This window comes from Sturnus vulgaris, chromosome 17 (genome assembly GCF_052056855.1).
Source record: "Sturnus vulgaris isolate bStuVul1 chromosome 17, bStuVul1.hap1, whole genome shotgun sequence".
Taxonomy (NCBI): Eukaryota; Metazoa; Chordata; class Aves; order Passeriformes; family Sturnidae; genus Sturnus; species Sturnus vulgaris.
In genome coordinates, this window is record NC_142259.1 from 5,061,875 (window position 1) to 5,088,497 (window position 26,623).

The 26,623-nt window shown below is 45.7% G+C and overlaps 1 protein-coding gene across 1 annotated transcript; it reads right to left on the minus strand.

The window, feature by feature from the left end:
• Positions 1 to 726: 726 nt before the first annotated feature.
• On the minus strand, positions 727 to 23,330 carry CABLES2 (Cdk5 and Abl enzyme substrate 2). The gene is made up of 10 exons (XM_088174781.1): positions 22,699 to 23,330; positions 10,990 to 11,061; positions 10,703 to 10,795; positions 9,910 to 9,987; positions 8,357 to 8,465; positions 7,642 to 7,807; positions 6,821 to 6,924; positions 6,326 to 6,432; positions 4,218 to 4,422; positions 727 to 3,810 (listed from the first exon to the last, which is right to left on the minus strand). The coding sequence occupies exons 1-10, from the start codon at positions 23,328 to 23,330 to the stop codon at positions 3,670 to 3,672; spliced, it is 1,707 nt and encodes a 568-aa protein (XP_088030907.1). The 3' UTR covers positions 727 to 3,669.
• Between the last annotated feature and the right edge of the window lie 3,293 nt (positions 23,331 to 26,623).

Sequence of the window (26,623 nt, forward strand, 5' to 3'; positions counted from 1 at the left end):
CAGATCCGCCCCGCAGGGCCCCACAGCGCTCCCAGCTGGGGACAGGGCATGGATGGGGCCTGGCCTGGCCCTTACGGGGCGCGGGGATCGTCCGCTCCCCGGGCCAGCCCCTCGTTAGGGGCTGCGCACCTGAGCGGGGCTCTCAGGTGCCATTCCAAACACACCCGTGGCACCTGCTCCAGGTGAGCCTCCCTCGGCAGGTGGCTTGGACGGGATGGTCTCCGGAGGTCCCTTCCATGCTGAACTCTTCTGTGATTCTGTGACCACACCACCCCGGAACCCTCGCAGAAGCCCAAAAGACCATTCCGAGCTGCTGGAGAGGGGCTGGTAGAGGCCCCACGATGATGAGGGGTCTGGAGAAGACTGAGAGGGGATCTCCTCAGTGCATACAAATATCTCTCCAAGGGGTGCCAGAAAATGTTGCCAGACTCTTTTTAGTGGGGCTCAGCAACAGGACAAGGAGAAATGGCCATAAACTAAAACACAAAAAAACGCCATCTGAACCTGAGGAATAATTTTCCATTAAGGGTGGCAGAGCACTGGAACAGCTGCCCAGGGACATCAGGGAGTCTCCATCTCTGGAGACATTGCAAACCCACGTGGACACATTCCTGTGGCACCTGCTCCAGGTGACCTGCCTTAGCACAGGTCAGACACGATGATTTCCAAAAGGCCCTCCCAACACCATCCATTCTATTATTCCAAAATGAGACATTTGGTTACAAATCGTGTACCAAAACAGGTTTTATTTCACAGCATCTTAATTTCACAAAAAACAAACAAACAAACCAAAACAGGCCACAACTCAGACTTTTAAATAATGAAATATGACAAAACCAGAAGAGTTTTTGTTTACAGGAAAATGTACAGGCTCTTCTCAAGAGAGTTCTCCGTGGTGAGCCACCCCAGCAGCACCTTCACAAAGCACCAGAGGCCCTTCGGTGTAAATCTGTTTCTCTTCAGAGCAAGAGGAGTTTGGCTGTGCAAACGTAAACCGGCAGGTCTGGGTCTGTGTTTGTGAACAGACAAGGTACTGATAGTCCTTTGCCACACGGTGGCAGCTTTTAGGTGAAAAGAGAGAGATTCCCACCCAGGACTGCGAGCTGCGCTCTGGAAACGGCAAAAGTGGCGGGCGAAGCACACGGAGGTGGGGCTGGGTCCATGGAGAAAGGCCGTGCCCGCACACACACACACACACACACACACAAATATACACACACACAAATACACACACACGAGGCATCCCCTGCACAAGCCCCAGGCTCTGGGCAGCATCGCCCCAACGCCAGGCTCTGCCCAGACAAGGCTGGCACAGCCCTCGTGCCCTGTGTCATCCTTGGCCCGTGCTCCCCCGCAGCTTCCCAAGTGTGTGCCCGAGCCAAGTTCTAGAATAACTATTAGACAACATTCAGCTTTCTGTAATTTAATGCTCCTTTGTCCTAATTTGTTGTCCTGGAAGAAAACAAAAGCTTGCCGGTTTTATGACGTAAACTCAGAGATTCTGGGAGTGTAATTACAGCCCAAATGGCCACTTGAACTAGACAAACTTCCACTGAACAGAGACTGCAAAGTGTTGCAAACCGAAGTGCATTTTGTTCCTTTAGATGGTGAGAAAGGAAAGTTAATGTTGTTACAGAAAACTCTTTGTACACTAAATGAAGAAGTTTCCAGAGAAAGACACATTCAGATTTCATTCATACTAATCAAGCTGTTCTGTGAGAAATTTCTTTGTTGTACCTCTGTTCACTCCACAATGCCTTGGGAAGTGATGGACCACCTCAGCTGTCTGCACCACTGTCTGTTAATTTGGAGGCTCATTACACACTAGAGGTTTAGTACATCACTATTTTGGCATGCAAGGACGGTTATATTCAGTAGAAAGTTTAACTAGTAGGCAATTTTTCAAACCTTTGGAAGATAACTGGCAAGCTTGTTGTCTAAGCTATTAGCTACCATCTCACTTCTGGAGACTGGAAAGTCCTTCTGTGTTAGAGAAATCACAAGCATATTAAATTTTACACAAGTAATTTGAAGCTACATACAGCTGAACACAGTTACAAAAGGTTTGATAGTCACTGTAATTATTATATATGAAAAATACACTTTGAGCCCCACTCAGAGAAGAAGGGGGTCCAGTAAAGTTTGCTGCAATTCTAATGAAGCCAAATTAGCTTCAGACAAAACACAGCTGAAGAGCAAAGATTCAGCTTTGGTTTTGGCTACAACCAATATTTAATACAAGGAACAGGAATTTACAGATTTACATTACTTTACATATTGGATAGCAAGTCCCTGACCTCAGCATGAGGTCTGGTAGTTTATGAGTCAAACTTAAATTACAACTTCCTCAGTTGGAATAACAAAGTATCACTCTTGTTCCTTGCAAATGGACCCAGTAACTTGTATCATAATATTGCTTCAGAAAATAAACCCAAGAACCAATACCACAGAAGGTTCCACGTATAATCAAGAATTCATTCCCAACCTGAATACTGTAAAAATAAAGGAAGGAACAGCCAATGGGCAGAGAAGTTCTTTGAGCTCTGTGTATGCACTAGAGAGCTGCTGGGCACCAGCCAGTAGTGGCTGCTCAAATGTGCAAGAAATGCCAGTTTTATGAGGACCATCACAGTGATGCAACGCTTGGAAGAACAGAGTTAAAAAAGTAGCATTTTAAATACTGAACACGCCTTGTTTCATTGGCTTCAGTTGGCAGCAGAAACTCCACTGGCTTCATATTTGCTCAGATATGACCATCTATAATACAGTCATCCCAAAAAAGGTGCTTGTTTCAGGCTATGGAACAGTGAAACAAATAAAACCCCTAAATGAAATATTTGACAGCAAATTGCTCTTAGTCAAGTGCTCATCTTCCTCTCAAGAGTGAATTAGGATGGCAATCACTTCCCAGCTACCTCACTCAACATGTGGTACTTCATAACAGGGTTCCAAACCACTTTTCCTTCTAAAGTAAAATGTATATTTTGAAGTTGTTTATAGTAAATAAACCAAAATGGAGTAATTTCCATCTCGCTACTTATAAATCATAGAATAGATGCCCTGTATATTATTAGTGCAGATATACTGGAATTGTTTTCCTTGTATGCAAGGCCAATGCAGGTAAAGAATAAATGGCTATACAAATTCAGGATTCCCCACTAAATAACAGAACTAACTTAAAAAGCACTGGTACCAGACCAGCCAGTTTAGGCACATCTTTAAAAAAATAAAATATGTATTTCATTAATGTAAAAATGTAAGAAGGTTCTTAGAAACATCTGAACTTTATGGTGCACTGGAATGGAAGTGATGTTCCTTTAGTTTCAAGGAATACAATAAAGGCTTAAAACAAAACAGAAGAAAAATAACCAATACCATAGTATTCTTCATAGGGAAGAACAGCTTTAGTAAAACCAGGAAGATAAATAAGGAATAATAAGCAGCCATGACAGCTGATTGGTGAATATTTGTGCTTTAAATGTCCAAAAGAAAACAAAAGTTCAGTAACTCTTCTTGTACCATCCCTCAGATTTGGCATCTGTGTCCATAGACCTCGACAGTTCCCAACACCCTGCAGCCTTCCCAACGAGCTGGAGCTGGCACCTCCACCAGCAGCATCCTGGGATGGGATCCCAGCACAGCTGGATGCCGGCTGGGATGGAGCTTTGGTTAAGACTGTTGTGTGAGCCGTCTGTAATGAGGTAAAACTTGGTTTTCAGGGAGATACAGAGCCAGTTCCAAAGCTACGAGGACGGTGAATTCGAAACCGATGAGATCTCTTCTGTTGAATCTGAATCTCTCCTCTAGTTTCTATGACAGTAGTAACAAAACAAAACAAAGGAGGGGAGAAAGAATCAGTTAATCCAGGTGATTTCAAGGCATTGTTAGATTAAGTCAGTGATGCACGGCCTGAGCTGTAGCTTCAGAATTAAAACCAGCTTATCAGCTCAGCTGTGACACCCACACAACAGTTACTGCTTCTCTGGCAAACACATGCAAGTGCAAAAATAACTTTACTGTAGGATCAGTAAGACACTAGCCTGCACCAGGCAGATAGTTTTAATGAATTAAAAAAATAAAGCAAGGAAGAGCCCTAATAAGACATAAAACTGGTCTTCCATGCAAGCACAATCCACTGAAAACCTTGCATTTAACCTTTGCCTATGAGCTAGGGAGGAGGTTCTGACAATAGCTGGAACAAGGCTCACAGCACTTACATCTATTAGGTGTTTAACTTCGTGTTTCCTGAGGTCACTGCTGATCTTGGCTGCGAGCAGAACACAAGCACCAGCACACAGTTTGCGGTTCTGTTTGTTGAGTTTGCCTTGGAGGACGAGCTTCTCAAAGTAAACATAAGCCATGGAGACAGTCACCGGCTCCAGACTGCACTCCTCACTCAGGTTTCTCATCTCTCTCTTTAAACTGGGAATAGAAGAATGTTGGGAAGGACAAAAATTTAACAGAAAAGTTTTACAGATATACAGAGGATTCTATAGAAATAAAAGCTTTGACATATAAAAGATGCTTTTAGGGCCAGTTGTTGCTGAAACAGCTGAGAGAACAAAGGTTTAGTCGAGTTAGAAAGAGTTTTATGACTAAAGTCCAAAGACTAAGTGGCCTTCAAGCAAAAGGATAAATCTTCTTCAAATAAGGCATGTTTTTTACCAAGCAAAAAAGCATAGGCAGACAGAAAGATGTTTTTTACCAAAGCTAGAAGAAATTTCCACTGCAAAACAAGTTCCAAAGTTTAACATGTAACTAATAACTCAGATGATTGGCTAGTCACTAACATAATATAGTAATTTTAGCAGTTTTAATAGGTTATATGTCAATGTAAAAAGTATTGATTGGTTGTTATGTAACAAAATGCACAGCAGAAAAAGAACTATAATGCTTTGTAACATGAATAGAATGGGGCTTCAGGACACATGGCTTGCCTATAGCAGCAGCTATAGGTTCACCCACCATCCCCAACTGCTGTAACCTCATCTATGCAATACATAGCATTTTAAGAGCTGTCTGAAGCCTCCATTTCTCTGTCAGGCTCTTACAGGAGAAAAGACATTCCCCCCCAGACATGACAGATTTTATTAAATGCTGTAGAAATTCTGCAGCACAGCAACTCAGAGGAGCATATGGGCAAGACTCCTATTTGGAAAACCATGACAAGTATTATTCTAGAGTGGAAAAGCCCAGCTGGCAGCAAGCTGGTGCTGATGCACAAACTGATTTCACCTGGCTGACAACATTCACTGTGGTGGAACAACTCATCTGCCCATAAACACCAGAGCTTAGCTGCCTCACTGACACACAGGCTATTGCTGTAGGATTCCTTCTGGGCTCCCAAACTGGTTTGTGATTCATATCCCAAGAGTGAACCACTGGGACCTACAGAAAACCACATCAGAGCCCTGCAGATGAGAGCAGTTGCTGCGTAGAGACCTGTCTAGAACACACCTTGTGTAAGAGCCAGGTGTGAGGGGAAGGCAGCCTGCTTTCCACACTTCCCTTCACCTCAGCATTTAGCAGGCTTGGAGGTGGATGGCTCCTCTCAGGGCTGCCATCCACGCTGTACCTGCATGATCTCTGCACAAACACACTGCTCTGGACTGCTGCAAAGAGGAGCATGCAGGACTCAGGCAGAACAGACTGCCCAAGCAAACCTTCCCTGGAGCTGAGCTACACATGGCCCTGGTGACTCAGCAGAATCATATTTAAGATGGCTATTTCAACAGACTCTGATTGCATTAATCTCCCTGTAACACCAGCAAGATTACAGCTCTCTGAAGGTGCAACAGTGCATCTTGGTGAGGAGTGACCAGATCATTTACTCAAGGATGAGAAATTCTGTGTTGACTTCACAAAAAGCTTTTCTTTACCAAGTCTCCCCAGATCTAACACTCTTTATCCTACAATCTTCTTAGAGTTTATGGTCATCAGTGAGTCTGGTAATTGAAAGGCAAAAATAGCCAGAGGGCTCAGAAAGCCAATCCAGCTGGAGTGGGATTGCACTGCAGCCAAGCAATCAGGTTACAAGTGTTTGTTTCAAGGCTAATGCTACTCCACTGTTAATTGGCTCCTAGTGTTAGTACACCACAGTTGGTGAAACAAAACCCTTTAAGTGGAACTTTGAAAACCAACTGTTACCCTTTCTCAGCATCCTAAACATTCCAGTACAGGGCTGTCATCCTACAGTCAGCTCAACTGACAACAGGAGATTAGTGTTTAATCATATATGCTATTAATAGATTTAGTATTTGCTCCATACAAGTGCAGCCTCAGACAGTGTGGATGATGTTCTTGTTATTCAAGGCTTATTTCTTACCTCCTAATTTTGCTCAGTGTCAACTTGATATGAGGAAACTTCTCTCTAAAGGTTTCATTCATATCCTTTTTAAGGTCTGAGGGTTTCACATACTCTATGACTGTAGTCTGAAATGCAAGAAGCAAAATTTATCATTTGTCTTGTGAACAGGACTGACAGCCAAACAACTCTTCCAAAAACACTAATGCAAACTTGAGTTTTATTATTCACAATTTAACATTTCTGAAATGTCCCAAAGTTGAATCCCAACTATAGACAAATTCTTAAAAAAATAGTAAGCAAATGGTTACAAGAAGTAAATGACAACATGAAGACAGGTGTCAGGTTTGCCCTTGACAAGCTCACTGTACAAACTCAACTGTTTGTATTTTTCCTGATCAATTATGAGAAAACCCACTTTTTCTTCCTAGAGGAATTTTTCTTCCTCAAAAAAACCTCTTTATAGGAGGATCTGTTAGGGAGCCTCTCCTCTGTTCAGGTATGCCAGTCACTCACCATGTAAGAGGCAAAGATGAGAACACGTTTATGTTTTCCACAGGGCCACTGAGGATCATCCAGAAGATCTGGATCATACTCTGTGGCTTCTCCAGCTTCACTTCCTGAGGGAATGAGGAAAGCACATTAGGTCATCAGATAAAGAGCTTTAAATTCCTTGTTTCCTTCTCAAAAAAGTTTTCAAATAGCAAACGTTAAGTGTTGGCAGATCTCACAGTTCAGGCAAATTTCAGCTACAGGCACACGTTTGCATTTCATAAACGCACCAGTCACAAATTAGAACGATTAAATAAACCACACAAACTCTCCTTCCACCAAACACACACCATGCCTGACATACCATTTCGGATTTAGTGCAAACTGAGTTTACATCTACAAATATACCCAGAAAACAACTGCCCAAGACTGTATTCTTTTTCCTGTAGTCTAACAGACAGCAGAATTGTCAGCTTTGCTCTTTTACACAAGAGAAGGGATTCTTGGCACAAACTCTGGCTTATGCATTGTTACTGTGCTAGAAGGCAAGGAGAACCACCTGGATCCACGTACACCAGATGTTTCTTGGTGAGTAATATAAAACCTTACATTCCCAAGGAAAAGCTTCGTGCCTCTTGAAAGGCATAAACAGAACTAGGCCAGATATATGGAGGATGTAAGGAGTTTGTGGAAGCTTGAGTCCTAAGGCTCATCATTTGCACTGCACTAATGAGCTGCAGCACCTCCATCCCAATAACACACTGACCACTTGTGGATATCTCAGACAAATCTCTGCCTTTTCTGCTGTGTGCACGAGTGATGGCAGAGCTGGCTGCTGTCCTTACCAATGTCTGTCCCTGCTGGTATGGTTTTTGCTGTCACAGGTTTGTATCTTGATCCAGGAAGACTCCGGGGAGCACTGGCTCGGCAGGGGGGAAGAGCAGCGTAGGCGTCGGCTTTGCGAACAACCAGAGCATTGGTCGGGTACAAGAATTTTGCATAGGACACAACCTGGAAGAAGAGACAGTTGTAGTGGTTGTGGGAGAAAATTTACTGAAAAGCTTATTTCCAGACATCTAGGATTTTCCAAATCAGAGTTCCCTAGAGTCTGGATTTGGGAGTGGGGACCTTGGAACTGTAAGACAGGAGGAAGGGAAAAGTTGGATGAGGCATGCCTTGTTTCCACAACTTTAAAATGAAATGCTGTAGAAGATTTGGTGGGATGGCAAAGAAAAGGTGAGAATCACAAGTAAAAATATGGCATTATAAATTTAACTAAAGCAGTATGAATTTCATCCATATTTCTATCAAAACTTCACTCACATGTTGCCTCAGATAGCAAAGTCAACTCAATTTTCCAGAAACAGAGACAGAAGTGATCACAAGCTTCAGTAGACTCCTCAGAAGAAGCATTATCACAAGCCACAATTTCAAACTATAGGTCTAAAACTTCCACTGCTCTAAAAGCCACAGCTCTCCCATAATGGATAGCAAAGCACTGCATAAAATGATTTGTCCCACCATGAAATGGTCCTGGGGTGAAAAAATAAATGTCCTTACCTTGCCATCAGCACCCAGCTCTACTCCTTCCAGTCCAAGCACCATCTCAGTAGATACTGAAACTCCCCCAGAAGGATGTCGCTGTTTCTGTCCTTCCATCTTCAGATCACTAAATGCAGGTAACAAAGAGCACCATCACAAAATGCAAGCCCAGCTTCCCACGTTAAACACCAACCAACACCACAAAGTCAGAGTTCTGCATGGAAACAAGCCAATCCCTCAATGCCACCTCCAGGAGAGCATTAGTTTTTAACTAATCTTTTCAAAATGTGGAGATGTTCATTAACCAAAGAACCAGATTTCATTTCACTTTAACACAAATCTACTGATCTACTTGTTGAAAGTAAACTGTTTTTAATATGATCTTTCTGCACAAGACCACACCATTCCCAACCCTCTAATGCTCAAACACATAACAGCAAATATAATTTACATTACTTGTTTTCCAGGATTAGAAACCTGCCTTTCAAGTGCAAATTTGCAACCCCTGTGCACACAAGCTCAAGTTAAGAATGGAGCTGCAGATCTCTGTGTCAGCAATGACAGCACGTGGCTTTGTCACCAATATTCCACTACAAAAAAACAGTTTTCAAGTGAAGAACTGCCTTGCCAGCTTGCAAGGAGAACAGCACAGTGCTCAGAACTGCTCTGAAATAGCTCCAGTGACCTTGCTGCCTTTCTATTATGTGGGAGAGTATTTTCCCATCAACTATTTTTACGGCATGTATTTGCATACAATACAATTCCCACCACTAAGCATCCGTTTCCTTTGTCCATAAGTTACAGACAGGACAGAAGTGACAACACAATTGTTTTGCCAGAACAGAATTAGTGTTTTCTATGGTAGAGCTGTAAATAACAGACCTTCACAGAATGGACTTAAACTTCATAAGGAACTGAAGAAAGATGCAGGGAAATCCAGTTTGTGGGTTTTGTTTCTCATATATGATCATACTGACAGATGTAAACAAAAATGTAGTCCAAACACTAAGAGCAGTGTGAATCAGTCCAAACTGCAAAGTTTCTGCTTTTCAAATATCGACATTCACAGCTTAAAGCTGAGAAACAGAAGAGCATATTTAACTTATTAGGTGTAAATTTACTATAAAACTTTGAGGATTTCCACTGAAGGCAAGAGCACCCTTCCCTAAAACTCCCTGTGCTTTTTTGCTGTCACCATTGTTCGTAGCTCTAAAATCAGTTGATTTCTGACTACTTTATAGAAAACCTACACAGCAGCCAATCACATTATCTGCTCAAAGTTGATTTCAGAGATTTCACAGGACTGGAGTACTTTAAAATGTGAATAAACACTGGAAGGAAAGTCTAGCTTTTCCAGTTTTTTTCTCTTGGAGTTTGAATGAACACTTTGACACTACGATAGTGTCTGGTTTTACTGCTTTGACAGCAAGCTCTTGCCCTTACACATGAATGGCAGGTTAAATAGGTTCACTTGCTTCAGAACAGGAGACTGACACCAAGCACACTCATTTCAGAAGATCTTTTGAAACAACACACAGCAGGCATTTCACAAAGCAGTTGAAGAGACTCACCTGATCCGTAAGCCCTCCCCGTAAGGTAGGATAGAAAACGCCACACACAGTGTTCGTTTAGCACAGATTAACACTATCCTGTGAGCACATTGGGGAAAGATCAGGATATGAATTAAGATCTGAAGTTACAAAGCAGCTTTTTATGAGATATTAACACTAGGCTCTTCTTATCTTTCCCTGCAAGTCATAGATACTGCTATGGATTTAATGTTTTCAGAAAGCAGCAGAAGAGCAGAGGTTTCACGCTGACCCTGCAGGTCCTTGGGGCTCTCTGTCAAACCTCAGTGTTTAGGACCTGCCATCACCTTGGCAGCTCCTCCTTAAATATATATCTATATTTATGTAATTTTTACATAAACCTTGTGAAAAGATGTAGATAACATTCTACATTTAGACGAAGCCTCACACTTCTATTAATAATAAACATAAATGCAGCCTCCCTTTCTCTACTGCTCAGCAACCATGAGCAAAGAATTTGGCTAAACCAAGCCATTCTCCTTAAATCCTCCTCAGCTCTGACCTCTCTGTATGCCAGAGATAAGGAAAGTGAGAAAAATAAGAAAAGTGAGAGAAGAGAGAATGATTTAACCTCCTCAGAATAGGATGGCAGAATCATCAGTGTACTGCTGCAAATGTAGCAGAGATGAGCACCTACCACCTTTGATAGAAATCTGGATAAAACTAACAAGGCCCTAGGGGCATCTTCTAATTCTCACTGATATTAAATGTCTTACTGTGTGGAACTGGAGGCTGCTTCCTATTGTACACAAATAGAAGGGAACCTTGATGTTACCTGCTGTTCTTGGTGTCATACTGCCTCATGTTCTTGATGAAGTGCATCTTCTTCAAACTTTTGTGTCTTGGAGACCCAGATATATGCTTGGTTCTGCAATGATAAAAAGAAAAACAAACAAAAAAAAGCCAAATCTGTTAAGTGTTCTGAGAAAAATTCATGCCAGTTGTATGATCAGATGGCAGCACTAGCATGCAGGACCTCAGATATTGGCGTGGAAGAGGGTGGAGGGAGGAGAGGACTGCATGCAACGAGTTGAGGTTAATGCTGCTTTTGAAAAAAAGTACCTTCGTACACTGGCATATTCCACTATGTCTTCTAAAAAGTCTAGAGAGCAGCGCTGGGAGATAAAACGCCTTCTGCAAAATGTACAACACCACGAAGAGTGAACAGGATTAGTTCATGGCCTCTGAGTTTATGAACTGCAACAGATCTACGAGCTCTTAGGACGCATGGCAGGCTTTCTGGAGTTTTGTTTTGTTGCAAGAGTGCTTAACTAAGAGTTTAAAATTCCTTAAAAGGCCAAGAACTTGTCTCCCCCTCTAGGACCCTGGAAATACATATTTATACCAACTTTATCAACAAGACCATTCATTATCTGCCACACAGAAGAATGCCTACCTATAAGTTAAACATCTAAAAAGCTCCCAAATACTCATTTAGAAAAAATGAGAAAAATCTGACAAGAATGTCAGAAAAGACCCCCCCATCAAGGCAGGGGAATAAATCATTTTATATCAATTTCAGTTCAGATGCAGGTATATCTGTATGATGACCAAACATCTGTATGCATCCTCCATTCAGAACAGCTGTCTCCAGCTGCAGGAGCCTGCAGACTGAGAGTCTGCAACTGCAGCTCAATAAAACTGACAGATCTCTCTGAGAAACAATAGAGAGGGTTATTAAAGGAAGCAAAAAGTACTTGGCACCCACGTGAAGTCCTAGAATGGAAGATGCAAGAATAATAATAGTAGGGCTCACGTGAGTTGGTGTAACAGTAATAGGATATTACGTTCAAGCAAAAAAAAATAGACTTTGCCAAAGTAAGATGCATTACTATTGTCCAAGTCAAGTCTTTGTTGGTAGAGATTTACAAATGAATTGTGCAACTCTGACTGCAATTTCCATAGGAACAATGCACTCCACCAGCAAAATGCTGACACTACAACTATCAGAGTCCATATTTTCTGTCTTTGTTTAATGCATTGTGCCACACTTTTAGCACAAGCCACGTGTGTTCAAGTCCAAGGTTTTCTTCCCAAGTGACACAGAAGCTCAACTAATGGGCAATGCTGCCATGGAAGCCAATGCAGAAGCACATGAGACCAAAGTTGCAGGAGTCTGGTTTGACAAGACCAGCTTCTAGCAAAAAAAAAAAATAAAAAATCAAAATCAAACCTCAAGCTGCAGCAGAGCAGACTCTCAGCTCCACTGTTCAGGCACTCTTAAAAGGAAGTAAAGCTCAGAACTCAAACAGGTAGGAGGATGAAAAATTAAGTGTCCCTTTCTGCAAACACAAGGGAGGCAAACCCTCCCACAGGACTAACACTTTCAGTATTGCTAGAGACTGCCTCCTACAAATCCACAGCCATTAAGGTGCAACTGGAGAACATTCCTGGCACAGCTTCAACACCTTCCACCAGCTCTTTGGTTTTAAAATTATTACAGGTTTGCTGCTTTTCAGCAAGAATGGCACAGGAATGTTTACCACTTTCACATTTCTGTGGTTCTCCAGTCTAATCTGGCATCTAAAATTCAATAAAAAACCCTTAGTGAAATGAGGAAGTAACTGCAAACCTCCTGATTCTAATGCAGTTGGTAACATCCACAGTTCTTTCTCTGCTCCCAGGGGAGACCTGGCTGGCTGGAGACAGAAAGACACCGTGTATGGCAAGCAGAGGAAAAACACAGCTAATGCCAGTGGGCACTGCTACAAAAAAAGCACATAGTTCTGTAAAAGATGCTTGGTGTGAGTAACAAGATGGATTGGGAGAGCCACGACTAGATCCTCACTCCTAACTCCATGGTGGAGACTCATCCAGGGTGTTACACCTTCTGGATACCCCCTTGTTTTCTCAGAAACAGGGACAAGGGTGACAAACACCTGAACCAAGGGCAGATCTGAAAGTAAAACCCTGCTGCAGTGAAGGGAAGATCCCACCCCTTGACTCAGAACCACAATGACTCATCCCCACTCTGCCAACAGGAAACTTCATTTTTAGCTACACTTGTAAATAATTTCTGCCCTCAGCGAAGCTCTCACCTTGGAGGAATCCCTGATGCTGCGCAAGACACTCTCCCTCAAATCTCAAAAGGGGGCGTATGTAAAGAATTCTCACTAATCCAGAGCACCTGAAACAGTTTGTAGGCCCAATCCAACCCTTTACAGCAACACAGCATCCTCAACGTGTTCTGAGAGAGTCACTAGTGCAGTACTTGGAGAATGAAGCAAAATTTGACACTTTGTGAGTAGTCTGCACTTATATATATGCACACACACATATTTGCTTTAGTTTGAGTGCTCTTCTCATGCAGCCAAGTCACACTTGCACAACAGGGTGCACTGGGTCACTCCAGGGACTGCTAACTTTGATGCCAAAGAAAGTCAAGTCACCTACTCTGTGCTAAGCAGCTTCACCTAGGATAACACTTCTTGCTATGGTCCACGGAATTTGAAGGATTTTAAGTGGTTTACAAAAAGTTTGTTGCTGAAAGCAACCTAAATACTAAGAATACCAACATCTCTACATATGCTGAGTTATTTTATGCAGCCTTACCCATGTGTGACCTGGCAATTAGAAATTGAAATAGCCAACATTAAAATGTTCATGGGTTCCATGGAGCAGGCTGTAATTCCAACAGAAAGTTCAAACATGCCTGCACCAGCCATTGCTCTGACAAGCTATAGAGGATTTAGGTGCTTGTATGTCCCTGGCCAGAAGCTCATTTTTGGGTACTTCCCAGCCTTTTATTTCAGGAGCCAAGTAAGGCCAAAGCAGGACACTCCCACAGAATTAAAACAGCAACTGTGTTTACAGAGGCAGAACCTGGAGGGGACCCATCAAGAGCAAAAACACACAGAGCACATGCCCAGAGATAAGGGGCTATCAAGTAGAGGAATTCTGGATTACGCCTTGGCTCTTATCTCCATGTGCACACACGGGCTCACACAATCCAACACTGCTGCCAAATCCCTGACCAGCTAAACACACACTTTAAAAAAGCCCACAAAAAACTCGTGTTCAGAAAAACACCCAACAAATTATCTTCAGAGCTACATTCTGACTCCTGCTCAGAGAAGTGGTAGCTAGCCCACACCATTTATTCTTTCTGATGGATCTCCCACTGAGGAAATCCAATGTCTGAGTGATTCCAGCTCCAGAGTTGTCCTCTTCTGGTCCTGCCAGGGTCTGACTGGAACTCTCTGTAGAGGCTGGACACTGGATAAGCAGCAGGGGGATCCCCAGCCCCGAGGGTGACACAGCTCTTAAGTGTTCCCAGCAGGACAGGACACAGCTAAGAGCAATCTATGTATAGCAATGGTAATCCCTACATGTCCTGTCTTATGAATGGAAAGGAAAAGCTTGTTAAGTCACTGCTCCAGATTAGAGAACACTGACCTTTCTGCTGGCTTGCCAGGAGTTTTCTCCCTCTTCTCACCCACACTGGGCTACCTGCAGACACCCAGGAGGACAAGGGTAAAGCTTTGGGATGTTCCTGCAGTTGGAAGTGTGCAAGCTGACTATTCTTTAGTAGGTACTGAATACAAGAGATGCTGGCCCTGTGCTGTCAGATGTGGCTTCAGGCACAGAAAAGCCTCTTCCACTCCTGCTCCTGGGCCACTAACAGTCCTCTAAGTCCTCACTCTAATGGGTGCCGTTGGGCACCCATGCCCCACTCTGCACTCACAGATTCTGCAACAAACAGCCCTCACAAATCTCATTTTAACCCCTTAAAGCTGGGCCTTAACCCCCAATACTGGGCCTGACAGTGGCCAGTGGTCTTTCTGAAGCCTGTGTGCAGTTGCCATTTGGCCACTTCAAAGCTGCTCTCCACTCTGCCCTTCTGGCTCCTGCATTTCTGCCACAGCAGGTGAACAGACCAGCTGGCCTCCTGAAGGGTGAAACTGGAAGTTTCTAAAATCTCACAGTGGTTCTCCCCCATCCCTCTCAGGCACAGGGCTGCTCTCTGAGCCCACCACACAGCCAGAGTTCAACCAGCACAGCACCCCAAGTTCATCTTATGCTGTGATCTCCTGTTCTCATCACCTCCAGATCACCAAGCCCTGCAACAGGAGTGTTCAAAGATGCTGCCAAAGCTGGGCAGGACCCGAGCCCCCCTCCAAGGGGTCCAGCAGTGCAGATTTGTTTCCAATGGAGCTGCATCTGTGGCCCTGCTGATGCTGCATGCACACACAGGCACACACCCCAGGCACTGGGCTAAAATTAGCAGCAGGCCAATATCCTCTGCTGCTCTTTAGCCATCCGTACTGCTAATAGATGAGTAAAATGGGGGGAGGCCAAGGATTTTTAATTACTGTGTAAAATTAGGGCCTAATAGAATTTGGTTTCCTGTTTCTCACTTGAGTTTTATTTTAATATGATGTCCCTTTGTGATGTCCTTTACAGGCCTCAGTATGATCCCATCTGTCAAGAGGCTGAGTTATTAATATAACAAGGACAAAAAAATAATTTATTCGTTTTTGGAAGCACTAGCTTAGAAACAACTGTCAAAGGTAATTTGCACAAGAAATCCAGATCCCAAATCCTGTTTACAACAGGAAGGTATACCTGTCAGCTTTGTTTTTCCAAGACAGATTTCAAAGATTAAGCTGTATTGTTTTTATTCCTTACGGGCAAGACAACAAACAGATACAAACTGTGCTTGGGCTTCACTAGGTAAAATACAGGCATTGGAGGGATTAAGAAAGCTAGTGCTCGTATTTAAGGTTACTTTTAGACAGCTGCCATTTCTTCTGCAGCCCAGGAGACACTGACTGAGTTGAGGCTTGCATCTCAGAGTGTGTGAGTGGGAGCATCCCTGTTCTGCCATCAGTGCCCTGTGCCTCACCACCCTCGGTGCTCGCACTAATGAGTTTCCTGCTCAAAAGCAGATTGAGTACAGCTCACTGGTAGCAACAAGTTCTCAGTAATTAAAGCCAAAAGAAGCCTGAGACTGCATTTACACTGAATCACATCAAAACCATGTCTTGGGTAAAACAAATGACTTCACAAAGGATCCGTGCCATGAAGTGCCCAGCACCGAGCAGGCCATTTTCATGGGTGGATGATTTCAGCTCAGATGTTCCTTGAGAGGCAGTGGCAGAGAAGAAAGACACTTTGCATCACCAACAGCAAGTGTACAGCTCAGTGCTCCTTCTTCACAAAGTCAGCTACTCGCTGTTTTATGGCACCACAGAAGTGCATCTGGATTGTAGGCCACCATCCCAGGAGCTCTTTCTGACATTTAAGTACCAGCCTGCCAGAAAATAAACTCAAGTCTCACAGCAGGACTAGTTTAACTTATTCATCCAGTAATCTTCATTTTAAAGGGTAAGTTGAAATCAGCCATATGAGTATGAAAAGTACTTTTAGGCTATAGAGCAGGCCCCTCTGTGAGAACCCAGGATGAAGGCCAATTCCTTCACCTTTGTGTTCCTACTCAAGGCTTGTTGGCAAAACTGAAAGGGCACCAGGGGCTTTCTCCAAACCAGGAGAAAATCCTGCACTCCTCCAACACCAGTAAAGCCACATGCAAGGGAAGAATGTGTCACACAGCCTGTGGAACAGATGAGAATGAACAGAAATGAAGGATAATTTGAATGAAGGTGGAGGCTGAGTAAGTGGGAAGCTCACTAAGCCTAGAGAGTTTTAAATACTAACAAGGAAAGAAATTAGATAATCTTCACAGCAGCTGCTACTTCATTGCTGATTCACAACCACATATGATTAAGACCTAATAGAGAATGAGCTTTATATTCATTGAGTTTCATAAATCACATTGTTTTGGTGCTCAGTGTTTAGACAATGCAAGGAGAAAATAATGCCTTCCAGTAAGTATTGTGAAAGCCCAGCTGTTGCAACAGAGCCACCAAACCAGATGCAAGGTTTGCTGTGCCCACGGCCCTCTCCAAAAGCTTATTCCTAAAATCCCTGCTGCTTCTCACAAAGCAGACTGCATGTGCTGGCCAGAACACCACCAGCATTTATCCAGATTTCTCCCAGTTTCTGGAGGTGTTTGTAGCTCACCAACCTGGTTGCCCCCTGTCCTTTGTGCTCTGTTGACTCAGCACTGAACTGCTGACCAAAACAGGCACGTGAAATGCAAAGTGTGTCCTTGATGACACTGTGGGCATTATGCTAGAAATATTCATGCACTTCACTGTGAGATGATGCTGTCATTTCATCATGTGCCTTGCTAAATAAAAGCCTTCAGCACAATAAACTCCCAAGCTGAAAAATAAAGGAAGGAGGAAAAAAAGAAAGAAAGAGAGAAGCTCTTAACTGAGAAGGAGGAAATTAAAACTGGTGACTGAAGGAAACCAAAACAAAGCAAGTTTAGAGAGGTCCCACCGGTTTTATGGGCACCTGTTTTTTCCCATTCATCATTCATTCATCCCCTTCAATGCACAGTCAAGAGGTTGTAGCTTCACCAGGGCAAAATTTATGCTTAAACTGCAGCAACCACAACAGAACAATTACAAATATGTCCTTGCTGTTGAGCAAGCAGCCCTGACCAGCAGCAGTTCAGCCCGTGCCGTAGGGACTCCAAAATGAAGCAGCTACCCAGCTCTGAGGCAGGTCTGCAGCTCGGGTACCACCACCTGAGCAAGAGCTGGCACAAGAGGAGCATTCCCTGGAGAAGAGCTCCCAGGACCACAGCTCAGCAGGGTCAGCTGACAGCAAGCTCTGAGTTTTAAGGGCTTGGTATGTCTTGTGAAACAGAGGGCCAGCTGAAGGTTCTTCCTTTAACAGCTTTTCAGCGAATAGGTAAATTCCTGTTGCAGTAATTCCAGGTGAATTCCAATTACAGTAGGTTAGATACACAACAGCTGTAAACCAAAGGTCAGGAGTCTGGAGCTCTGTCTGAAGAACTGGGTTGACTGAGTGGCTTTAGCTGAGCACCCTCCATCTGCAGCCACCTGCTCTATCAACAATACCTTGTGCTCATTAAAGAGCCCAAATTTCATTGTGCATGTTTAAAACTCCAACTACAGAGCCAGACACCTTCAGAACAACCTTCAAAAGAGGGCTCAAAAATATCTTCAAGCTTGCTCAGCCTGACAGCCTCAAAGCTTTAACTGGCTGGCAGATGGAAAACAAGAGAACACAGTATTTAATATACTATATATGTAACATACTACATATAACTAAATAATTACTTTTAATATACTATACTCTAGCACTCCTACAGGACTTGCTCACTGGAGGTCTAAATGGGATTCCCAAAATTAAGTTATTCTGTATTTCATGTTTAATTTAGTAGTGCTTTCATTCTTGGCTGATGAGCCCTTGATTTGAAACAAGACAACATCATTCTGACCACCCTCATCACTTCCTGCAGAGAGGAGCTTTGAGCTGGAATGCCAAAACCTGCAGCATCCCAAAACCCGCTGCCAGGCCTCCTGCATCATCACTGAAAAGCTGCAGAATCCATCCACAGGTAAAATCAGCTGCAAGTACAGTTAATTGTGCACAGACTACTCCTGCCTGGAGAGCAAAGATACTTTAAAGCCTCTGGACTGTCTAAACTGAAGAGGTCAAATAACCTTGGTGTTGGAAGTGTCTCGGATTGCCTGACCTAGACCCATTCACAGGAGTGCACAGGATACAAGGACTTGGATGTTCTGATCTCCCAAGTTTCCTGCCAGGCATACTACTTACTTCTTCTGCTTAATATACCTGGCTTGGAATGTCTACAGGCAGCTATAAAACACTTAATACTGGACACATGTAATTCACCTGCAGTCAAGAATATGAGAGAAATCTGCTGAAGCAACCTGGGAAGGAGACTGCAGCCTTAACACTTCAGCTGACTTTTAAATGGAGCTCAAGTTTAGAATATGCTCATTTTCAGCCTCAAGCAGCACATCCCAGTCTACTGTTCACCTCTGAAAGGTCAAAGCTTGCCATCTTTGACAGAGCTTGCTGCTTTCTGAAAAGCACCATGTGCCCAGTTTATTCTAAATTAGGATCAAAATTTAAACTAAGACTTTTATTTCATCCATCTCAACAATATCTGTTTATTAGCAGAGGAGTTTTTATAAAAATATTTATATTTCTTGAAGTGACAACAGCAGCTAAACTGACAGCAGGACAAAACAACACATTAACCACCTAAGTATAAAATCCTGGCGAAGCATTTCTGCTGTTCCACCTACGGAACTAATCTGATCACACCTATGTCAGCAATCTGGCATCCAATTAACACTCAAAAGCCGAGTAGGTCCAAAGTGTTGCTGCTATCAACTACTGTTTAAACTCCCACTTTCAAAATGACCTAAATTTGCTGATAAATCAGAAATGACTGAGCTATCACAAACACTCAGTTCAGCTCCCTGACCACTGAACTCCAAGGACATTAAAGCATCAGTCACAAATAATTTAGTCTCTGTGTTTATTCTTAGGCTCAGCAAAACGCAGCAAATTATGGCAAAACCAGCTGCTTTTGCATTACACTATAATGAAACCTCAGAAGCACAACAAGCAGTGACATTCAGGGCTGTGGTTTCCATTTTTCATGCTTTCATAACCTGGCTATTTCCAGGGCTCTGTGCTATCAGTGTTTCCCCAGAAAGCTCTGCCAGTTTCAGACCCAGCTGCAGAAATTCATTACAAATCTGTGAATGCCGATTTGTTCCCTGTTTGCTGCCTCCCTCCACTGCTTTCTGTGAGGCTCGTTCTTTGAAAGAACAAAAGAACAGAGCAAGATGGAAAAGGAGAAGGGAAGAGGGATGGCAAGCAGATCAGGCAAACTGGTCTAACACAGCATTGTAATTTAAGATCCTGTAAACAGAAGATTCCTTAGGAAAATGAAAGTGGAAGGTTACAGTCATTAAGTTTATAACGCTCAACCAGTAGCACAATGAAACTGAGCATCCAGATTTGAATGGTGCCTCCTCTGCTAAGTTTCCATCCTAAAGGACCTGACAGCTATGGAGGAACTCCAGGTTACATCAGGTGAGCAGACCTCTCGTTCCCTGGGCTGAAATGCAGATCCTGCCTGTTACCAACCACTAAACCCCCAGCTCCAGCAGAGGTGCTGTCACACCCTGCCCTGAGCCATGCTGGCCGGTATCAACCTCCCAGTCAAGTCAAACAAGATCAAGTTTTGTAATAAAACTCTGCCCAACGATACTGTCAGTAGACAGAGATACTGATAGCAGATAGTGATCTCCACTGATCAGGGCAAGCCCCAGCAGGATGAAATCCCTGGATATGGCACAAGACTGGTCACTGAACACAAACAGAGTTGAGTCTGGAGAGCCTGCAGCCAGTGATCCTCGTGCATCTGAGGAAAATTCAAAGCAGCTCTTGACAGTGACTTAAAAAGGACTCTGAAGATAACAGCTGCCTAAAGTGGGCACCAAGGATTAAAAGTCCAGAATGGCAGTGCAGATTCCACCTCCCCCTTCCCTTCAACTTCACTCGCCTGCACCTCTGCAGGATGCAGGCAGTTCATGATCTAGAACAGCAATACTGCTGCATGGCAAAACAATTCTCAGATTCCCAAGTCCCAGTAAAAGAAGATCCATTTTGTGATTGCTGACTTTGGAATCTTAGTTTGCAAAGCAGCTCACCCAACACAGAAGGGGAAGGAGTAAAAGCACCACTGTCCTGAAGGATATTCCTCCTTTGATTCCCTGAATCATTCCTTGTGTATTTACAACAACAAGAAATGCCTCTACTCAGTGGGGACGGAGAGCTATTCTGTCACAGACCAAAGCATGAAACTGTCCAGTGAAACACAAAATGCTAAGTCCCTCACCCTGTAAGTTGATAGTGAAATTGTCATTACAGAGGGATGGTCCACTTCACCCACTCCTGTGCCCAGCCTGACTGGGATGAGGTACATTGGGTCTAACACATCTCCAAATGCAGCACAAAACTGTCCTTATGTCAGAAGATGTGTGTGTCCACGTAAAGATGTGGATCTTCTATCTGATGGTTTCAGCAGATGCTCTTTTTCTTTCAAGAGGAAGACAAGATGAACTCTCACTCCAAATCATCCTCAAAAATAGTATGCAAACTGATCAATACAATATGCCCTTCCAGACAAATCTTCCAAGCAAAAAAACCATGGTTTATTTTGTCATTACTCAGACAGAAGCCTTTAGATTCCCTTGATCGCCTCTTGCATTTCTCTCTACCTTTTATTTTCTGATTCATCATTCTTTTCAGCCAGATTGATTAGAATTACTGTAGTGGAACAGCTCAAACCTGATGCCAAAGAAAGAGGCAGGGAGGACATTAAATGAGAAGATCCTAGGAATATTTTCTTAGTGTTCTATTGACTTGGCATGGGAAGGGGAAGGATCATCGCTCCAGAACTCCATACGCACGGGTACAACGAAAGCCACATCCACAAAGGGAACTGTACTTTAAAACCCTTAATGCAAAACTTGCCCTCAAGAGCTTTGCTACAATATTAAAGGAATGAAATTAAATCACACAGCACCTCCTGCGCTGGCTTTTGTGGACCAGGAGTGCTGGGTAGGAACTGTTCCACGGCAACACCCTCACTCCAGGCTCTCCCGCTCAACAAGGGGCACACAGCTGCACAATACAGGGCACACCGCTGGCAGCCACAGCTTCAATTTCTCCACAAACACGGAAGGAAAGGTCTCTTCCATGACAAGAAAAGCAACGAGTGATAAATAATGGTTCAAGAGGGAAACACCCCAGGAGGGACAACATATGAAGACCCCCCCCACCACACACATCACTGACAAATTCTCTTCAAATTCACCTGAACCCCCAAGCTGGGGAATACACTGGACGTCTCCACTGTGAGATGCACATTGAAAGGAGATACCCATCAACTGCATTAGCAAACTCCCCAGCTTTAAAGCACTGACAACATCTCTATTTCAGCTCACTAACAAAGCTCTCGAAGCCACTGTAAAGACCACGGAGACTTAAAGCCTTTGATACCGCTGCCTATCTGCAGGCTCAGAGGGCCAGCTCACTTTACAGAGCTGTTTATGCAGAAAACGGCCTGAAAAGAGTTCTTTCAGAGCTCAAATCCCCAAGATCTGAGCAAGAGCCTGCCTTCCACTCGATTAGAAAACCAACACTTTCAGCCAGACAGAAGTCTCTAGGAAATGCAATGGTAATCCTGCTCTGAAGGCCAGAGCATCCTCCCCCGAGGCTGACTCCAAGTTCCCCGTGCACAAGCATTCATTAATACACAGTTGCAGAGACAAGCAGCACAGAGCAGAAGACAGGACACCGGTGCACGGAGGAAGCGTCCTGCCTAGCAGCGACCCTGACAGCTTCATCTGGAAACAGAAAAATGCAGAAACCAGGCTAGGGAAAAGCAGAAGGCAGGGTTCAGGGTACCGCAGACCTGCAGACACAGCCTCAGCGAGAGATCCCCTCCGCAGATCCCCCTCATCCGCCGCTGCGCCGGCCGGGGCATCCTCCGCGTCCGCGGGCCCGAGCGGCGCTGCCGAGGCGGCGGCAGCGGGGGCCAGCAGCGCTCCCCGGCCGGATCCCCGCGCACCTCTGGCCGGGCCGCCGGGGCAGGTGCTCCCTGCCGGGGCCACCGCGGGGCCGGCGCCGCCTCCCACGGCCGCTCCCCCCGGGGGCGCCGGTTTCCCATGGCCCGCTCCCCCCTCCCGGAGCCGCCGGCCGGCCGAGGGCCCTGGGAAAGTCCGGCTCTTCCCAGGCCCGCGGGGGGTCCCGGCGCTTCCCACGCCCCGCGGGGTCAGCGCGGCGGGGGTGGGGTTGTGGGCTGGGCTGGCCCGGCCCGGCGAGCCCCGTCCCCTCACTCACCTCTGCCGCTGCGCCTCCAGAGCGAAGCCGCCGCCCGCCGCGCTCTGCGTGGGGCTCAGCAACCCCGGGGCGCCCGGCTTGGGGGCCGCCAGCATCCCCGGCAGGGCGGGCGGCGCCGGGGGCGGCGGGCACAGCGGGCCGCCCAGCAGCAGCTGCGGCAGGAAGATGCTCCCGCGGGCGGGGTCCACATCCCCCTTGGCTCCGGCGGCGGCGAGCGCGGGCACGCCGGGCAGCAGCAGGGCGGGAGGCGGTTGGCATACGGGCGGCGGGGGCAGCAGGCGCGAGGGGGCTCCGGCCGGCTCTGCCGTCGCCTCCTCCCCGTCGCCCGGGCCGGCGGGTAGCGGCGGCTTCTCGGCGGGCGGGCACGGCGGCCGCCCGTCCAGGGAGATGTTGTTGAGGAAGAAGAGGGCGGCCTGCCGCCGCCGGGAGTCGCCCCGCTTGCGCGGCGGCGGCGGCTGCTCGCGGGGCGGGCGGGGAGGCGGGGAGCCGCACGCCGTGGCCGCAGCCATTCTCCGAATGAGCCGCGGCCGCCCGGGCGGGGCGGCAGGAGCGCAGCGCGGCCGGCGGCTCGCGCGCCCATTGGCCGCGTCGCGCTCCAATGCAAATGAGCCCCGCGGCGGCCCCGCGCCCATTGGCTGCCCGCGCGAGGCCCCGCCCCCGCGCCGCGGAGCCGTGCCGGGTCCTGGCGCCGCCGGCGGGGGCAGCTCCGGGAGCTCCGCGGGGTCGGGGCGGCCGCGGCACCCCCGGACCCTCCCCGGCTTCGTCCTGTCGTCCCTCGGCGGCTTCCCTGCCGCTGCCACCAGCTCACCGTGTCCCCGTGCAAACACCTCTCCGTCTCCCCGCGCGACCACCCACCGTGTCCCTTTGTGTTACTTTTAAAAAAACTTCTCCTCCCCTCATCTCCCCACCCAATCCATCAGTAGCGCTGGTGGCCGCCTGTTCCCAAGAGGTCCTGGCCTTCCTGGAGGCAGGAGGACACATCTGCTAAACCCATCACAGGCGTCTGATGCACGTCAGAGCGCTCCTGTAAAAGCGGATGAAGGTCGTTGATGCTCTTGCTCCATCCCAGCACCTCGGAGCGGAGCCTCTGGCTTGCAGGGACCCCAATCCGCTGGCCCCGAGGGCTCAGACCCCCGTGCACAGCCCTGAGACTCACCAGCAGCCCCGGAGCCCGTGCGGAGGGATGGATCCCCACGCTTCCACCTCCTGAAGCAAAGCCAAGGCAGTGCTGATCCTGGGCCGTATATGGGCAAGACAGACCCGGGGCTGGGAGGACATAAACTCAGTATTTATCTCCACGAAGCGACTCAAGGCATCTCTGCGCAATACATTGCTTCCCGGAGTGGTGTGTTTATACTTCACGGGATAAACATTTCCCTGAAGCACTTGAACCCATGTCTGTCACATCCCGGAATGATGCTCTGACCTCCTGGCAAGGCAGAAAGCTCTGCCCTTTCTTTTTTCAGAGGACACTGATGTGCACTGACAATGTCAGGGCTGGAAGGGGAGGTTTGGGAGCTGTGCTGGGCATGGTGAAGCCTTTGGAGCTGAGAACAGCAGTGTGTGGGTGCTGGTGGCCTCTGTGTTCCTCTGAAACCGAAATGAAGCCTTTCCCTGCTTCCCACCTCTCATGCCCTGAAGCAGCTTGTGCTCCCAAGCAGGATTTTGCCCACACAGTACATATTTTAAAGTACAGACCAAATTTGCCGTTTGAGATGTTTGCCATTAAAAGTTGCAATTATTGTATTTGCAACACTGGACCCATAGAGTGGTGAAAGATTTTGCCAAATAGGCTTAAAGAAGCTACATGGCAACTCTTAACATTGCTTGCAATCAAATTGATGTCTGATGATATGGCCTGAAATGTGGGCACTGAGTAAAAGATAGGTTTTGAAACTGTCCTATAAAACACATACAGGTTCTGTGTCTTTTCATATGGCTGTTTCATAAGAACCTTTTTTATATGCTGTTGCAAGTGGGCCATCAACACGTCTTATACTATTATTAACATATAATAATAATAATAATAATAATAATAATAATAATAATAGGATTAAGATAGGAGATGTAAGACGATGTTTTCTTGTAGGCTTCCATTAGAAACCCTACAGTGAAATACAAACTCTGCCCTTCAAATCCCAAGAACATGCTCAGCATCTTATACTATTCAATATAGGTCAGATTTTGAGCCTAAATTATTTGGCAGAACCATTTCATATCACAGCTGTGGAAAAAATAGTTTGGGATAAAAAGGAATTAAAATCCTTCCTGCTGGCAAGATCATCAAATAAGCCAGGGGATGAATAGGCATGGAAACCTATCTAGGCTTGTTGCAAACAATTCTCTAGAACCCAAGATTGGATTTTGAAAAATAAATGTGTGGCTTTTTTCTCATTCTTTCCCTGTAAAAATAGCTGTGGGATGTAAATCGTCCCACTGAGTCAGCGCAGAAAGGAGCAGCCTCCGTGGCTTAGTGGGTTGCTAACTTCAAAGCTGAATTTAGCGATTGGAATGTTGCTGCTGTTAATGTTGGGGAGCTTTTATCTGTGTCTGACAACTCAGAGTGTTTGAGAACAGTGAGCACAGTGCTGTGTTTCAGAGAATCTGATGCTAAAACAGACGAGTGGCACATCAGCATCACTCCCACAAAAGGCAGCGGCTGGGTACAACCCTGAACAACCTTTTCTTGTCTTCTGCAATGAGGGAATCCCTGGAGCAGGGAATGAAGGAAGCCCAAGTTCAGGTATGTTCTCTCATTCATACACAGGGATGCTGTTTTGGAGAAAGGCTGGACCCTCCACCCTGCTGCTGCACAGCAGCTTCAAGTTCTGGCTGAAGCTTTTTCCAGCCTTAACCACCACGAAATCCCTGGACAAAGAGAAAGGCAGGCAGTTTTGCCTTTACAACGACATTATTGCACAGATGTAACATGTTGCTCTGCATCACCAATACTCAACTCACACTCATTTTGCTCCTGGAGCTTCTGCTCTACCTTAAAGGAAGCCCTGGGTTGTTTGGATATATATCTGAGCAGTAAGGGACTGCTGGAATAAGGAGCTGGTGTGAAACAGGACAAGCCTGCAAATCCTTATTCCAATACTGTCTGGGGAGTAGAGTCTCCAAGGTCACAAGGATTTTTCTCCGTGCAAGAACTGCAGGATCTGGTGTAAGCATCCGATATGAGACAGCATTTTAAAGTACTTATGTGGGCTGGCTGTTATATTTTTTGCAAAATCATGGCCCCGAATCAAGCAAAGATAAACAGGTCATAAGTATATTTAGGCTGGGAACCAGAAATGCAGCTTCCAGTTGGAGGAACTACTGGTATTAAGATAAGGCACCAGAAATTGCTGTACATATTTTCCCAGCCTAAGAAGGGTGAGAATGGGGATCCAAGAAACTTACAGGGACCAGGATGTTCTCTGGAAATCTGGGAGGATGACACAGAAATGCAACATGCATCCAGAACTTACTGTCCCTTCTCTCCTTAACAGGCTCTAATCCTTGTCCCAAATTTCCTGTCATAGATTACCCCTTTTAAATTCTCTCCTGAAATCAGCACACCTGGAGTTCAGCTTTATACTCACCACATCCATATAAAGACCAGCCACTGAGTTTTTGGGAGTACCCATCCTCCTAAGCTCACCTTCTCCCTCCTCCTGGGTCTGTCACAGAAAACCCCCGCAGGTGCCATTCCCTGCTTGTGTTACATGTGCAGGGAATGATGAAACCCTTCCTAACCACATTCACATGTTGGACCACTCCTACTCCCTGCTGGCACATCCATCCCCGTGCTCTCCTCCTGCATCCCAAACCCGTGAGACAGGTTTGACTCAATCTGTCAGTGCCACCAGCTCTGCAGCCTGCGATGGTTTTAATCTGCCTCCAGTGGGTTCCAGTTGGGAGTCCTGGTTTCTTTTAGCTG